The sequence below is a fragment of the Mastacembelus armatus genome, chromosome 12 (genome assembly GCF_900324485.2).
Source record: "Mastacembelus armatus chromosome 12, fMasArm1.2, whole genome shotgun sequence".
In the NCBI taxonomy this organism is placed as follows: domain Eukaryota; kingdom Metazoa; phylum Chordata; class Actinopteri; order Synbranchiformes; family Mastacembelidae; genus Mastacembelus; species Mastacembelus armatus.
In genome coordinates, this window is record NC_046644.1 from 19,061,423 (window position 1) to 19,078,880 (window position 17,458).

General features: G+C 43.6%; 1 protein-coding gene across 2 annotated transcripts; it reads left to right on the forward strand.

Moving 5' to 3' along the window:
* The first annotated feature begins 1,532 nt into the window (after positions 1 to 1,532).
* Positions 1,533 to 17,220, forward strand: LOC113124942 (DNA repair protein XRCC4-like). 2 transcript variants are annotated; one of them, XM_026298134.1, is made up of 8 exons: positions 1,533 to 1,674; positions 3,122 to 3,265; positions 3,687 to 3,874; positions 6,310 to 6,476; positions 6,793 to 6,924; positions 7,918 to 8,060; positions 9,908 to 10,049; positions 15,903 to 17,220. In XM_026298134.1, exons 2-8 carry the CDS (start codon positions 3,124 to 3,126, stop codon positions 16,003 to 16,005), a joined length of 1,017 nt encoding a protein of 338 aa, XP_026153919.1. In that variant the 5' UTR covers positions 1,533 to 1,674; positions 3,122 to 3,123; the 3' UTR covers positions 16,006 to 17,220. The 2 variants fall into 2 exon arrangements, with proteins under 2 accessions (XP_026153919.1, XP_026153921.1); XM_026298136.1 differs by having other exon boundaries at positions 15,906 to 17,220.
* Positions 17,221 to 17,458: the final 238 nt, after the last annotated feature.

Below are 17,458 nucleotides of genomic sequence, written 5' to 3' on the forward strand. Positions count from 1 at the left end.
GGAAACACAAACAATACAACACAAATACAGACAGATCCCAGACTTAGTTAAACTCCACTGAACCACACTTCTCTCTGTTGCCAGCAGGTGGGGCTGTACCCATCGCCTCTGAATACATCCATATTTTCTGAGTATAGAGTAAGACAGCTTTGTTCACAGGCAATATAGATATGTCTGTCTTATGCTAAAACCTACAAACTGTGATGGAAACGTTCTTTATTGTATTATTTAAAGGCTCATAGTAAACAGTAGTTTTAACAGTGTTTTGAGAAAAGCAGAGGCGACTTCCTTAAATGTGTTCAGCAACAAAAACAGCTAATAACCACTGCAGCTGCATGTGTTTACTAGTTGATTCAGCTGCTTTTACACATGTGACAGTTCATGCATTAAAAAGGTGGAGGAGCTGCTTAATGTTGGGGCTCAGGGTTTAGTGTTTCACCACTGGAAATGTCAAGTGGACAAGCCAGAATTGACTTTTCTGTGAGTGAGACTTCATATTTCCCACAGTCCAACACATGTGGTCGTGCACTAAAAGGCCACCTGGGAGAGCTGCACAGGTTCCCCTGTAAACTCACATGCATGTAGTAAACCTCTGTAGAAAATCAGCTGATGTGTGTGTGTGTTTCCTTAATAGAAATCACTTAAATGCCTGAGCAGCCTCTCAAAGTAATTATTCTTGGAGAGAGCGTGTGTTTGCAGAACTTAAATCATGATCTCACAATAATCTCTTCATTTCCCCCCCAGCAACATGTGCCACACAGCTTATTGCCTCTGAAACACAAACAACACAGAGACATTGGGAGGGAAAAAGAAAAGCTGCCTAGTTTTTCTGTCTCTGTCAAAAGGATGAGCTATAACATCAGTGACTGACATCAAGACCTGCCTTTAAAATGCATTGTTGCATGAACACACACTTTAGTTTAACCTGACTCAGTCCCACCTACACCAATAATCCTCACTACACAGAATGAGGATTCATCTGCTGCTTTACTTCTTGAAGGTCATGTTCAAGTCACCTATTCTGTGAATGCATTCATAAATATAATCGTCTCCAAACAACAAAGCAGCCTCAGTGTCTTTACTGAAGCAGCTGTGGAGGTTTTGGTGGCGACAGTGTGTTTTACTATGAAATGTTTCACTCTAAAATTAAACTGTTCTAGAAAAATAAAATCGAAACAAATAGGTCCAACCTGTTAAACCATAATCATGTTTAACACTCTTTCATTAGATAATTTATATCAGGAACATTTTTGGTCATAGACTAAACATCTAAGCTTCCATGTGATTAATTAGGAATAAACAGAATATAAATGCTTCATGTTTACAAATGATTTGGTGCTAAATAAAATAACTTCAGGAATAAATGATGACATATTTCTCTGTCTGTATATGATTAAAAAAAATAATTTTATTTTTTATTATTTATTTTTGATATTTGATGTTTATTTTATTTTATTATTTATATATTTTTTTTTCAATCCACTGCTGTTTTAAGCAGCAGCTCGGCTGCGTCGCTTGTCAATGACGTCGCGGTGACGTCATAACCAGCTGTTTCGCGGCACAGCTCCGCTTCGTTACAAAAGGAGAAAATAAAACATAAATACAATAAAAATAAATAAAACATAGAGTTTTCTCCGCAGGACAAGCGGTGAGACGGACACGGCGAAGCTGCAGGTGAGACAGAAACTAAAACCCGGTGCGTTTCCAAACAGCGTGTCACGGTTCGTGCGCGTTTTCCAGTTTGTGCTGTGGTTTCAGCTCAAACTGGAAAACAAACAAAGGAGGAAAGAAATAAACAACAAAGCCCATTAAAGATGTTGGTATTCAGCCTGAAACATTATGAACCGTCTAAAACCAGTTAAAGGACCCAGTGTAACCAGTAAAGCGCAGTTCAGTGGCTGTAAGCGACTTGTGGCGGTTTTACTGGTTGTACTGGTTATACTGGTCCATTAGGGGGAGGCAAACTAGTAAAGTAGTAGGGACACTTCATTTGACCTCAGTAATTCCAGTCCTATAACATGTGAGGAGACAGCAGGTATATGAAATACATAAACAACCTGTACATGAATAAAAGCACTGGACTGAATATGTTGCTTCTGTCCTCTGAACTGGGACAAACTGGTTTCTATTCACAGTCACGATGGTTGTGATGGTTTTAATTGAACTTGTGTGTTTGATGCTTTGGGTTGAATGTGCAGGAGGTGATTTGTCTGTGTGTGACTGAACACACTGGACGTTTAGCGGAGAAGTTACTGCAGCATGTGTGAAAGGATGATGGACTGTACCGATGATAAAGCTGTTTTCTGTCTCCCAGGTTAATGACAAAAATATATATATATGTTGTTTACACAGTGTGTTTCTTACACCAGCTCAGGGTTTGTGCTTCTGTACATGGAGGAGCTTCCAAAACCAGTTGGCTGAAGCTGTGGTTGGAAGGTTACTGGTCAGAGGAGCTCGGTTAGCTGAGGATCATGGTCAGTTTAGGACCAGCATAGAAAGGTTTCCCCATCGTGCACACCCTCTACCGTCCAGTTAGCAGCTCTGAAACAAAGGCCCTGTGTGTTTTCTCTTGTGCAGGCTTTTAGGTTTCTCGTGGCCAGGCCTCATGTGGTCCCTGATAGTTTACAGATCCATTTTCCCCACGGATCCTCAGTATGTCTTCTATAATCTCAGTAAAACAATAGCTCGCCCTCCTGCAAACGCTGCTACATGCAGACTGTAAATATGCAGCATATGAAAGCAGCTGCAGGAAAACCAGAACCACCGCGATGACGGGAGATGTAGTGTTGGATGACACGTGAACAGCAGGCTGGGACAGGTGCCTGAAAGTCTCCATCAGGTCCAACAACCTCCAACAATCCATCAAGCCATCATCACAAGTCTACTAAATAAGAAAACAGCAGAAAATACAACTATTTTCCTGGAAATGACATAGATCTGATTGGAGATGCTCTGATGTGCAAGGACTAAAAAAACTAGTAGATTATGGACACAGGTCCTCAGTTCTCAGATTGGATCAGACTTTGAGACATGAGCCAACACTTAATACCTTTAAACACATAGATGGATGTTCAGCTCAATGTGCTGAAGACCGGTTGTTGTTTTGTGTGTGAATCCGCAGGGATGCACGTGTCTGTGCGTGAAATCTGCATCTCATCGGAGCCAGACTCCTCCTACTTCCTGCGTGTGGACTGGAAGGGGCGGAGCTTGGCCTCAGGCTTCCAGCTGCTGCTCACCGATGGACAGGATGCGTGGAGAGGGGAAGGTAAAAATCTCACTCAGCACGTTGTCTCGCACCTTAACATGTTCAAGCTGACAGATTAATGCTCACCTGGTACCTGGATACACTCACCAGCCTCGACCAAACATCTTTCTCAAGAGCTTCTTGGTGCCCCATCACAGCCTGATGTTCGGGGACTTTATTACTCACTTTCTTGGGGTTGCTATATGTGATACGTAACACAGATTTAAGAGGAGAGAGAGTTTTTGACAGTTGGTAGATCGTTGGAGCTTCAACACCATCTGTGGTGTTTTGACATGTTTATCTTCCTGTTGTCTATGATGGTTTTTATTAGCTGTATTCTGTTCCCACTTTCTGCAGATTTCCAGCAGGCTAATTTGGGTTTGTCCTCTTTGTGATCCCAGATCTTTCCTGTGGTGTGACTGTAGTCTTTGTCTCTGTGTAGTGACCGAGGCAGCAGTTTGTCAGGAGGCAGAGGAGCTGGAGATGCAGATGGACAAGTACATCCAGGACCTCCAGGTGGCGCTGACGGGGACTGAGAGCTCCATGTACAGCTTCACCCTGACACCGCCTGCAAAGAAGGACAGTTCAACCCTTAAACTGGAATATGAGAAGGTGCAGAAGGACATCTCAGTGAGTGTCACTCAAACACATCTACCACAGTGAAAATAAAAGCATCAGTGTTGAAAGCATCTCAGTAGATTTAATATTTTTGGTTTTAAACTGCTGCACAGCCAAAAGGAGACTGGTTAAGAAGATTTTTACCGTTTGCATTTTACAGACCAAAGATAAAATCTTCAGATTATCCAAGAATGAAAAAGAAGTTTGTCACAGCAAACGTCTGCTAACAGAAACTAACATTTGAGTTAAACAGATCTAGATGTAATATATCTGTTCTGCTGTGAGTTGAACACATGATGGTGTTTGCCAATTTGCTGAACAATCTCTGCTCAGGGGTCAGGTTGTGGGAACACACTCCCTCTAGGTTTGGACACAAAGCCTTTGTTGCCGTGGTAATTGTGACAGAATGGAAATCTGTTGCGGCAAAAGGGAAATGAATCGATGCTTCTCCCTGGGAAACGGGGGGTTTACAGAAGTGTGCTGCGATGCGTCGCCCGAGTCTCTTGCTCAACGAACGTAAAGTTATGAGTCATAATGAAAGGCCTGTTCATTCCTCTCTAATCACAGCTCCTGTCCAGCGCTGCAGAGGAGACGCTCACACGTGTGCAGCTGTTACCTGAGCTGGTTAACATACCAGACGTGTGTCGATGCTCATGAAGTTGTCAGCGTGTTCTCCGCAGCACTGAGACATAAGACGTGTTTCTCTTCGTGATGACTGAGACATTTGGTATTAATGTTGTGTTTTGCAAATGTTTTCCATTATTGAATCCACTGACTTGAACAGATTTAAAGGGTAAACCTTATTCCCACAACCGATGCAGTTCTGTGTAGTATAATCATGATCAGATGGTCACTGTGAATGTATAAATCAATTACAGTGCATTTTTCAACAAATCCTTGGGTTGTTATAAACAAAGACCATCAGCAGGAAGATTTCTTCCATCTACAGTCGTGACTGGTACATTTACACAAACACTGCTTAAGTAAAAAGTGAGGCGTTTGCACTTTCCTGGAGTGTTTCCATACATAATTTATACTTGTACTCCTTAACATTTCAGAGGGGGATTTTGTTCTCGTACAGCTAATAGGTCTTATTGTGCCTGCAGCTGTGCTACAAAAAAAAAAAAAAAAAATAGCTGCTTTTTCACTGTGGCTCATATTTCCTGTGCAGCTCCTCACTTTTCAGCACTTCGACGTGCAAATAAACTTAACAGCACAGATGAATAAACACTAATTAGCTTCATTCCTGATTGATTTCGAGGAGGTTTAAAACCCCTGAGACGTTTTCTTTGCCCTGCCAGCAAAATGTAAAAATGAAACTACTACCATGTTAACTAATAAATTAATCAAAACAAAACTCAAAACTATTATTTTCTGAAAATGAAAACTGAAACTGTGGATGTCCTTATGTAGCTTAATAATCCACCATAATTACAGCACCCAGCTTCCCTCACGTCTTAAATTCCAGTAGTTTGCAGTAAATGCAGAATAGGTGGAGCCGTGCACGCAGGGCTCTCCCCAAATAAAAGTGTCCAGCAGTTAATGAATGTGCATCGGTGAGTCAGACGCAGCTTTTGAAACAGTAGCGTCTGTATGACTGCATCAGAAACCTTTTCCCACATCACCAGCGTGTCGGCCAACACACTGGTGTGTCAGACCAGTGCTTTACAACCCACTTCCCCAATGTGAGCGATCAGGTGACAGCTGACGTGCTGTGAACAGGTAAAATTGTGACTGAGAAGAGCCGAATGGCGACTGAGGCCACGACTGGAAGGGTTTGGTGTTTTCACTCACCAGCATCTCTCCTGTTGGCTGTTTAGTCTGTTTAGTCTGTTTAGTTTCTAAGTAATAGCTGGCAAATATGAGATGCTTGGAAACAACCCGACCTGTTGGAGAAACACAAAGGGTGGGAGGATGAGGAGGAAAAGTGAAGATATGACAATGGACGTAAACAGCTGAGCATCTCAGTTAATTACTTAAATAGAAGATTTTATAATTTTTAGATAAAAAACACAAAAATTCAATCAACAATTTCAATAATTACACTTTGAAATTTGACTGGACTCGTCTCTCGTGTCTGTCAGTTCAGTATAATCGCTGGATTTGTTGTGTGAGTCCGGCTTGGTTTTACTGTTTCTCTGTCCGGTCTCCGCAGACACACAGCTGTGTCTCTCTTCATAAGGTCAGTTATTTAGGGAGCTGATGGTCAGAGAGGTCAGTGCTGATAGTCACAGTTCTGTGACCTCTTATCTGTGCGTAAACATGTTTCAGACTAAACTGTGTTTTCCAGGGGACAGTGGTCTTTTAGTGCCAGTGCTCAGTATCCAGATTTAAGGGACTAAAATCCCTTTAACATTTTCATCCTACAAAGATGCGTGTAATTTACAGCTGCAGATTCATAGAGCTGTTAAATCTACTGTAATCATATATTTTTCTCATCTTTCCAGTTCAGTTTGGGTTCTGTTTTGCTGAAGGCCGACCCAGAGCCAGCGGAGGCAGTGAGGGAGTTACTGATCCACAGTCTGCAGAGGGGAAACACACTGGAGCGCCATAACCGGACACTGGAGGAGGAGAACCAGAGACTGAGAGCAGAACAGCAACGCATCACTGCAGAGTAAACACACAACCAAACCAAAACCACAGAGGGATAGAGGCTGATTCTTCACACCAGAAAGGGCTTTTTGGACATATTTATGACACTAAGTGGTGGTTTTGAGGCTCTGCATACACTAAACCACTTCAAAGTGCGCTGTGGTGGAAAATCGACTGTTTGTGCTGTTGTGATTCCATAGTTTGCTGATGATTAACTTCTTTTAATAATAATTAGTGGAGTTTATATTACAACAGGGAGACATTTAAGACGTTTACATGTCTCAGGGCTGTGACTTTTAGATTTATTGGACATATTTGTGTGTTTCTGCATATTTAAGGCTGAAGCGATATGCTGATGGTAAAGACGCCCTGGAGGCAGAGCTGTACTCTCGGTTTGTCCTGGTGCTGAATGAGAAGAAAGCCAAGATCCGCAGTCTGCAGCAAACGGTCACACACCTGCAGGAGACGAGGTAGACCGCTCGTTTTCACTTTACAGGCTTTTAGTATTTCACCCAATAACCCTGTGTAGCTGCTTTGGCATTAGAAAATGTTAATGCACAAACTGCAGGTGGCATTTTAAAAGCTGTCATCTTTTACTCTTCAGCTGACACTTTAACTACTTTCAGCTCCAGCACTTCAAATGACATATAACAAGTCTCCGTGTCTGCATATCAAGTGACGCTGTTTTAAGTGCTCACACTAAAACTACGACTGTGTCTACATCAAGGTGCCTGAATTTAAAATGTTGATTTTATGTGAAAGCGACTTACGATTCTGACGTTAGTGTTTTCAGGTTGTTTGGGTTTGCAGTGAAACACCTGAACAATGTGAAAACACTTTAAACTCCACCCAGTCAGCATCTGCTGAGGACTGAGACACACATCTGTCTAGTAAAGTCATTATTTTATAGTCAGGACGTTGGTACAGGTGAATGACAGCAGCTGCATGTCAGCGTTAAAATGGGCGATCACATTCATTAATGTGTTCTCAGTTACAGATTTTCCTCTTCCTGTTGTTGCTAATATGAAACAGTGGATTAATCGCAGCTTGTAAACAGAACATGCTGACCAGCAGTCACTCAGTCCAGCTCCTGCACTGCTGATAGAAGACATATTTCACATACATGATATAGGTGTATAATCATCCAGTTGAGCAACACTGGCCTTTCAAATTTACGACCGTAGAGAGAGTCGGGGGTGACTAAAAAAATGTTTTCTTAAGACCCTGAAGGTATTGCACACCGTCTGCAGTGAGCCCATGAACGTTTTCTTTGGAGGTCAGAAAATTTCTCAAGAGGCTTTGACTCTATTTCCCTTAACTCTGCAATCCTGTGATTCATCTCCAAGTGTGTTGTAACAGGAATATACAGTAGAATCAGTGTTACATTAATTTTATGATACTTTCATGATGAAATGTAAACCATCATTTTTCATACTGAATAAAGTGTGTGGTCTCTGTTGCAGGAGCTCTGAGAACCAGAAAAAGAAAGATTTCAGTAAGAAATCAGACCAAACTGCAGGTCAGGAGGAGGATCAATATGGAGGAACCACCGATGAGGAGCAGGGGGAAGTGCGGTCGACTCCAGCCTCCACTATACCGACCCGGGGTAAGATCTCTGTGGAGTCCCCTTCATTCCTGCACCGTCTGCCCCGCAGTAACCCCTCGAATGTGAATAATCAAAGAAAACCAGGCGTCTGTATGAAACAATCTTCACGAAACAAGAGTCAGTGTTTCCCTCAGTTTCAATTGGTTTCAGTACAGACTCTACACACATTGTTTAAGAATTGGAGCCTCAGTTTGATGTTTTCTGTTTAGAGACCTTTAACGAGTACATTTCCAAATCAGTTGGAGCTGCAGCAGGACTATTTCAATACTAATACATGATGTGGATTTATAAGCCTGTGCTTCCAGATGTTGCATGTTAACATCTCACAATCCATTTTTCACATCTGTTTGTTTTAAACGGACGTGTTGATTGATTGAAATATTGATTATCTGTATTTTTTTGCCAACATGACTCATGTTAAAGGGCGTTTGACCAGAAGTGAGTGTGTTTGGGTCACAAACAAACATTATATTTATACACCAAAGACATAAACTACATATGTGTCAAACAATAGGCAAAGTACACCCAGGACAAGACGCAGTCCTCACACTCTGGTTAAAATACTGCTGGTTACTAACGGAATAAGGAAAATTATAAATTCCCCAAATTACCACACAGTTGCTTCAAAGTCAGTGACATCTGGAACCTGACAACTTCATTTTAAGGGTTTTGTATTTAAGTGTTTTCACCTTTTGTCATGAATATTTCGGGGGAGCAGTTGTCATGGAGCTGAGTGTGTTTGCACCACTGCTTTGTTTTCATACCCAGAAACGAACCATGACGTCACTGAGGGGGTTATGTAATTCACAGTGTTGGGGCACCTACATCCCCAAAACACCTTTTTAAATGCAAGCAGCCTCTAACGTTGACACTGCACTTCATCAACCTCCACGGCTCTGCTCCCCGATGGCCCGGACATGATTAATGTGCCATCAGTAGGAGGCGCGATGAATGGGCTGAAGGTGTGTGTGTGTTCCACTAAGATGGATTTGAGCAGAGCTATGAAAGTGAACCTGGCTGTCAGGGGGAGTGATTTGCCCTCCTCTCAGCTGGGCCTGATTTTTCCACTTTCTCACACGCGTTAAATCGTCCAGAACCACGTCGGGTTTGTTTCATACGTCAGGGCTGTTTGGGGGAGACGTAAGTGCCTCCGCTTTCCTGGGCCTTCCCCTTCGCCTGATGAGGAAAAGCTCCAAGCGTTTGTGTTGTTTCTGTTGCTACGACAGTGAGTCAGCTGGAAGGAGGAGAGGGAATGAGCGGCTTCACTCTGTCAGCTCATGGCTCTGTGGTGTTTAGTTCATAAAGAGACCGTGGTCCTACTGGTGGAAGAGGTGTTACTGAGAGTTTATAGCTCCGATCCAAGAGAAAAACAACCCGTAGCTGCTTTTAATCATCCCCACCCAGTAAAAAGGACTTATTTTGTTCCTGTGGACACAAACGGATGATGGCTGCCACTTCTCTGGCCCAGACTGGGAAAGAATGACATGTTAATGAATAAAACCTGAAATTCTTTATATTTTCCAGGATTGATTCACTTCAGGCACTTCACTACTCCACCTGTGTGTTCATATCATGGCAGGTTGCCATATATTATTTTATCCTGAGGTCTCCTGAGCATAAAACTGGAGTTTGGCTCTAAAGGGACATTTCTAAATTTGAGAATATAAACTTATAAACTGTTGTAGTTTAACATTTTTACATCTATTTCAACTTATTTAGCAGATTAGCACAGATGGTGCAGTGATCTGAGACAATTATTACAAGATGAACTCTATGATAATTATGGTAATTAGAATCATTTAAAGCATGTCTCACTTTTATCAATGCAAAAATCCTGGTTCCTCCAGAGTCGTCTACTCCGAGCCCTTTCGACGACCCCCTGGACGACATCACAGATGTGGCCCCCTGTCGCAAGCGGCGCTTTCGTCACCTCAGAGCCCCAGACGCCGCAGTCAAAAAACCAAACCCACCGCCCTCCCAGAGGAAGAGGTACAAGTGTGTCTGCACTCACGTCTGTCCCACGCAGTGTTTGTGCTGCTGTAGCTTGTTTTGACGATGTGTGAAAAGCAGTTCCTCCTGCGTAGTGGTCGTCTGCTTTATGATGTCAGTGAATGTCTTTTTTTGGAGCAGCTGTAGCTAGTAAACAACTCACAGTTATCACTAAGTATACAGGGCGTGATGCAGCACGTTAAACCTAAAATAGCACATAGACAGCCTGTTTAAATGCATGTTGTTGTTATTCCTTCCTTCTTTATGTACAGATGATCATGTTTATCATTTTTCTTTGCTAACTCCTCTCTTTTGTCTCCACCCTTAGTATCTGATTTAAATGGGAAAGTCCTAAAATGATTTTATTCTTTGGACCTGATGGTTTTCCCTCAAACTGATGTTGAGCTGCCAGTGAAGGCAGCACAAGGCTGAAGTGGCAGCTCAGCTGATGTCATTTGATTGGTAGCGGCCGGTTGTAAACCGCTGGCTGACCACAAAACCACAAAACAGTCAGTGGCGTAAAACGTGTGCAGGAATGTGGGAGAGTTAATGCAGCGAAGTGTGTTTCAGTGAGGACGCACGTACAGAAACATCCACACAAACACTGCTCGTGTTTCTACATTCACAGTCAACAAAAAGCATGAGACAAAAAAACAGTAAAGTCATCTTTAAATGAGGCAGCTGTTGAACCTGACGCTGTAACTTTTTCTAAGAGCTGATTTAGATGTTTGACCTGATGCCCTAATAAGCAGCATCAGTAATATAATAATATAGTAATATGTGTCTGAGAGCAGGGCTAATAATGCTGCTGATTTATGGGCTGAATTTGTCTCTAATTCTGCTGGAACAATAAACAAACTACTGTGAATGCCATAATTTGGAATAAGTGGAAATATAGTCAATCTGTGTGATGGGAAACTCGACTGATTACTGCAACTCAAACAGACGCTCTGTGGGGCTGAAGTTGGGTTCAGTCGGAGTTTAGCCCTGAACTGGCTGCACTCTGTCAGGCTGGTTGTTGTTGGACGTGCAGTTTGAGGTCATGACGGCGAAGCATTTGCCTGAACAGACTATCGAAACACTCAGTGGGATTCTGGCAGGTCAGAAATTTTTGCCTCGGTCTGATTTCCACCACAGCTGCTTTCAGAAGACCTGTCCTCAGCGTTGGTTAGTACGTTTTAATAACACATGAAGAGTATTTCCTGCAGTCTGATACATATTAGATCTTCCCTTGCTTATGTTCATAGTAGAACTGCACAAATGCTCCTTTCTCCGTCACTTGGTTGAAGATGCGCTGTACTGGATTTCTCACTGGACAATCCAAGCAGGGGTTTCTATGATCAGTGTGAGCAAAGGTTCTGGCTCTGCAGGAAGTCGGACTAAAACGTGTCCACAGCCCACTATAACGAAGAAACACGTTCAGCTTGGTCTTCATAAATAACAGCTATAATAACCAGTTGATCCCAGGTGCTGGATGGGAGAACTGGTCTAATGAGCGCAGATGCAACCTCTGCACTGAACAGAAAGTGTAGAAACACAGGAGCTTGACCTTGTTCCAGCTGCCGAGCTCTTGTAGCTGCAGTTTCCATTCATCATTCCCATCTGTAGACCTCTGGGCCCTTATCACATTTACAACATTCCTCTAAGAAGGAATATCAAATTCAGAGTTTATTGGTGATAAAAGTCCAGCGTTGTCCTGCAGCTTTATGATTCCTGCTCCTGGGCTTCAAGATTCGCTCTTTTCTGTCTGTTTTATCTCTTTGAGCTTTAGGGGGCCCAGCTGGTACAGTTAGCCTCAGGAGAAAGGACCTTTTCCACTCTGCACTTTATGTGAACACACTGCTCCTAATGAGAGTGTGGAAACATCAGGAGTTCATCCAGCCAACAGTAAATCAGCTTCTATACTCTTCATCTTGGTAGGTCGATCGATCATATTGTTCAGAAGAAATCGAACAAATACACACTACTGGTTTCTGTCCATGGAGAAACAGTAGGTTTGGGAAAATTGTGTGAGGTTTGAGATAAATCTACCGTCGACCTAATCCTTTAAGTTATGAAGCACAAAGTATGAAAACATTATTTCTGCAGGTGCCGAGTGTGACGTCGCTCTGTTGTTGTTCTGGTGAATTAGTGCTGTGGAAATTCACATTATACTGAGTTTACCATCTAAAATGACGGAGTGATCTGATGCAGTAGTATAAATTAAACAACCCCCCCCCCGGCACCTTTGGGCACCCTACTCTAGTTCACACACATCCATCAGGTCACCCAGCTCAGTCACACCCACCACAACTACACTAGAAACCAGTCGGGCACCGTTCAGCGCTCAGCCTGAGGAAAGGGGTCCAGCTGTTCCTCACACTTTGGTCTGGTCCTGTGTTGGGATCCTGAGCAGGCACGTCTTCATTCGGCCGTGGCCTCTTTGATTTGTGTGCACAGAGGTTCCTGAGAGTCTGTGGGGAAAGAAAATTAGGTGAAAACGTTTCGTTGCATGTTGCTTTCACTGGCTGGTTGTTGGAGTATGGTTCTTTTTGTTTTTCCAAAGCTCAGTTTTATGTTTGCAACACATATGAACAAACTCGGGAACGTGTGTTTATTTAATCAGACCTTTAATTTCTTGGATGTTGGTGAATGCTACTATTCTCTGGTCTGAACACGCTGTGCCGGGGGGATTTCTAAGGGAGGTCTAGGACATGTGCTGCAGAGCCAAAGTCAGTTGCTGGTCTCACAGAAACAATTATGCAACTTTCTTATTTTCTCCTTTCTGTCGTGTCTGTTCTCCTTCTGTCTAAAGCCGAACCATCACGCAGCCCTGAATCTGCTGCACATCCAAAATCTCACAATGCTGCTGCCCTCCTGCCTCTAGCTCCCATTTACCTCTTTCTTTTTGGATGTGGCCTTTTAAAAATGACGCCCAAGTTTCAACAGAGGGTGAATTTACTGTGTCCGAGCTTCTCCGAGCGCCAGAGACTCTAAACTGTGCAGATGGCTGTAAGAGGTGCCATCCATCCCCAGCTGCTGTCAGTAGAGTTCGGTGGTGCCCATTACCGCTGCTCGTTACCAACTCTTGGTGCAGCAACAAGAAGCAGCAGTGAGCTGGAAGCAGCTGTGGCCGACTGGATGTTTGATCGCTGCAGAAGCGGCTCCCCCTCGGAGCTGGCGAACAGCGGCCGCGGGACTGAGGCCTTTGTCTGAGAGGTGCATGTGAAGGTGGGGGGCCAGGGCTGTTGGCAGGCTCACACTCAGCCTTTGTTTTCTCTATCTCCGTCACTGCTCAGCCCTCGGTCTGTTACCTCCACGTTCTTCTGCATGGAAGCCGTCCACCCAGAACAGAGAGGAGGAGCAGAAACTGAATTAGGGCCAGATGTTCAGAAGATGAGGAGGATTAATTAGAAGAATTGCTCAACATTTTGAGAAACATTTATTTCAGAAGCTCTGGGGACAAAAATGCCTGTAACTGTCAGGTTTGGTGTCATACTTGTTTTCTCACTCTCCATTGTTTGTTGTGTCAGAAGTGAAATTTTGCTTTTGGTCTAACCCTGGTGAACCTTGTGTGTTTTCTTACTGAACATAGATGCACAGGAGTCTCCCAGATAATTCAACATTTTTATGTTCTGACCAGCACTTTCAGTTAGTTCATCTTAGTTTCTGAGAAATCACTTCTTTCCTGTCACTTCCTAAAATACCCATGAGCCTCTGCCTCTGGCAGCTGTTGCCATGAAGCAAATACAGACATATCTATTTTCTCATCTCACTCTCAAATGAAAGAGGAGCATTTCCTAAAATTTCCTAAAAACAACCAGATCTGTTAAGCAGCTTTTTCAGAATGATTTTTTTCCTCTGACTGACTCTAGTTCCTGTTAACATGTCCTCAAGATCTAAGTGTTTGTGTACTTAAAGCTCTGTTTTCCCAGGAAAAGAAACTAAAAGAAACTCGGTCCTTGGCCTGGATCTGTAAACTATCAAACGTCGCTCCCAGCCATCGCAGATAATCACTACAAGACACGGTCGAGCTTTGACCGTGTGTGTTTGCAGTTTTGGGCCCTTGTCATGGTGGGATGGCTGGCAGGTGACTTAGAAAAATAAATACAAATGCAGGTTTTTGTTAAAGGAGGTGAATGTTGCTTAATGTTGCTGTGACTGCTGGTTAATGAAAACACACATTTTATCAGCTGCAAAAGCAAAACTTGCATGTGTCCAACACTGTTACCTGTGGACATATCTCAACACCTGGGCAAATCAAACTAAAACACAAAAGAACAAACATGACTCTGGGGTTCAATGAAAACAATATGTTTTGTGCGGCTGAGCCCTCAAGTTCAACTTGAACGTTCAGACACTTTTGTTTCTTAACACGTGAACTGGTGCATGATTGTTGTATATGCAGCAGCTCTGTGTGGGGGCTCCTGTGAGCCTGGTGCCTTGAGCTCAGCCTCACGTCTCTTTATCCCTACTTTGTTCCGTCCCTCCTCACGTCCCCCCTCCGACATGTGTCCAAGTCTCCGGTGGTCCTCCACGGCAGCGTAGGACAGATCTCCAGTGAACACGTCTCTTGTTTCCTCATAACTGGTTCCAGCAGTGCGGCAGCGTTTGCTCATACAGTTGGTAATGATTTGAATAAGCTCGGGGCCTCCCCTCTTCTCCTTCCTCACACCAGTCTTTTCTTCTCTCTCCCATTGATACAGTTGGAGGGAGAAAGTCTCTTGTTCGCTTTATGTGTCGAGGTCCTTCAAAAAGCAACTCGTGGCCTTTACTGGGTGGTCGTCTTGGACCGGATTCATCGGCCGTTCACACGTGCAGTAAGGCTAAAGGTGGAAGGCGTGATACAGCGGGGGAGAGGAATTAAATTATTTACCAAGCCCTGTTTTTTAACTCATTCCTCTCCTGCTTCTAGTGACTTTTGATCAATACGTTATAGTTTTGGTCCTAATTGGCTAAAAGGTTCTGCTCTGAACTTCACAGAGGACGTGTATGAGCTGATGTGAACACATCTATGACTGATAATGTAAAATTATAGCAGTGGCATTACTTTGAACAAACGTATGTGCTGTAAAACTACCACAGTGTTTTAGATGCTCTGATGCTCAAACCTGCAAAAAAGTGACTCGGCAGCAGCAGGAACAGCTGTTGAACACAACACTGGTCCAATATTATTGTTGGTTATTTTCTATTTGCACCTCCAGCAGCTCCAGACCAGCTCCTTGACCTGTTTGAAGAAGTGACAGCCAAATTGTTCCTTCTTGACACTTGCTGTAGGTTGGAAAGACCTCAGGTCGACCTGTGAGCTGAAACACAGGAGACGAAACAGGCAGGTTTTATATAAAGGTACAAAAGATGTTTAAGATGAGCAGTTGGCCTACATTTCGGTTTTCTTTCTCAGTTTCTCTCCCTTGGTCCCCTCTTGCCCTCTTTTCTCTGCGACCCACTGTCCATCCTTGATCCCTCCTTCATCCTGTGCACGTCTGATATTTGCTCCTTCTCATCCTTAAACCGCTCACGATGCTGCTCCACACTTAGGACAGAATATACAAGCTTGTGTAGAGCTGAGACCAGGGATGAACATGAAGTATTTGATGTGGACCTATGAAGATGGAGGAGCTGCTGAGTCACCGTTACACACACGCACACACACGCACACACACACACACACACACACACACACACACACACACCTACCCACCCATCTGCACACAGGTATAAAAGTTGCCCATGTGTTTCTAGTCTTGCTCCTTGTGGGCCTCATGATACAGTTCCTGTCTCAACAGGAACACCCTCCTGTAAACCAGCCTCATTAGCCCACTGACCCCTCTCTCTCTTTTTGTGTGTGTGTGTGTGTGTGTGTGTGTTGCACAGCAGCGACTCCCCTGCAGGATCCAGTAAGCAGCCGACTCCCCAGCGCTCTGCGGATGCTGCCACAGCAAGTTCAGCAGAAGAGGACCTGTTTGGGGACTTGTGACCCTTCACTGGCCTGTGCGGAGATGAAGCACAGCGCTGGTTCAGCTTGGTACAGTAGAGATGGGATATTTTACACAGACCCAGTAACTGCAGTTAAGGTATTTTGTGTAGATGTGTGCAGAATTATATGGAAAACCCGACATTAACTGTTGATTTATCACCTTGTTGAGCTCTTTCTGTGGAGACGTACGTCATTCTTCTTCATTTGGACTTACGGTGATACTGGGCAGCTTTTAATGGTGACAAGGTGTTGCAAAAAGAAGATGAAGAAAGACCCAGGGGGCCTCTAAACCACATATGTTTGTGCTCAAGTGACAAAGTCCTCTAGTGTCCGTCGTAATTATGCCCAGATCAAAGGAGGGAAGTGAAGACATTATGTTATCGAGTGACAAAGTCGGTGCTCGGAGGAGGTCGGGGGTCAACGGATGAGTCAACGGCACATCGGACGTCAAACCCGGAGCCCACTGTTCGTTTCTGGTTTCCAAACAGCAGTTCTCATTTTTTACGCACGACCACAGTCGGTTTCTAACCCTCGCCACGTGTTTGTTATTACAGCCGCAACAGTGAAAGCCCCCTGGCCTTAACAAAAACCATCATCTCTGACTAAACCCGATCAAGCTTTTGTCCGTAAACCCAAATTGCATTATTTTTACAACAGGTATGTGTTTTTGGCAGAAAACACTTCGTCTCACTAACGCACTGTTCGTGCAGCAGCCGCCACGTCTCCTGGAGTTCTACTGGTACTGTGTCCAGGCCTTACAAACCGCACTGAGCTGCTGGGATGCTCCTCGCTCGCCTTTATTACACTACGAGCTCGATGTTTCACAATAAAACACTTTTTTTTTTTTCCTCCTGTTGCTCACGAGCCACAACCAAAGTTAAAGTTAAACATTTCTCTGAATTTTTTCTGTCGGTAAAAAGTGAACGTGATTTTATTTATAGGAAACATGAAGGAAATGATGAAATCATGAGAACTTGGATACTGTCCTCAGCCAGAGACTGGTGGTTTTGGTGTCAGGACTGATACCTCCTGTTATTTGATCAGCTGGGTTCAGATCAATCAGTTTATCTGCTCGTTTCTGCAGGTTCTCCTTTAATTTGTCATCCGTCTGTGGTTTTGTGTAGAAACATGTTAAACACTGAAAAATAACGTAACAAATTCATATTTTTACAAACTTTTCATTTTTATATTTGTATCAATAAATGACAAACTTGGCTCATGGCTACTGAAAGAAAATGTTTTTTATTTATTTATTTATTTTTGAGAGTCGGGGAAACGTGTGTGAACAGACCAAACCAGATCTGGTCCACCTGCATATGTGGTCCTAGATCCGGTTCTTATCCAATGTGCGAGGGCCGTCAGAACGGTCAGATCAGAATCCATGTGGTTGTTTTAGCGTCTCCCTCCTCTGCACATGTCGCCTGTCGTCATCATCCAGTGTGGGGAAACATCA

Excerpts from the sequence above, each read along its gene's own strand:
- LOC113124942 (XM_026298134.1), top strand. The coding sequence starts at position 3,124 with ATGCACGTGTCTGTGCGTGAAATCTGCATCTCATCGGAGCCAGACTCC. Across the intron at positions 3,875-6,309 it reads AGGTGCAGAAGGACATCTCA|TTCAGTTTGGGTTCTGTTTT; the intron begins GTGAGTGTCACT and ends TCATCTTTCCAG. Across the intron at positions 8,061-9,907 it reads CTCCACTATACCGACCCGGG|AGTCGTCTACTCCGAGCCCT; the intron begins GTAAGATCTCTG and ends TGGTTCCTCCAG.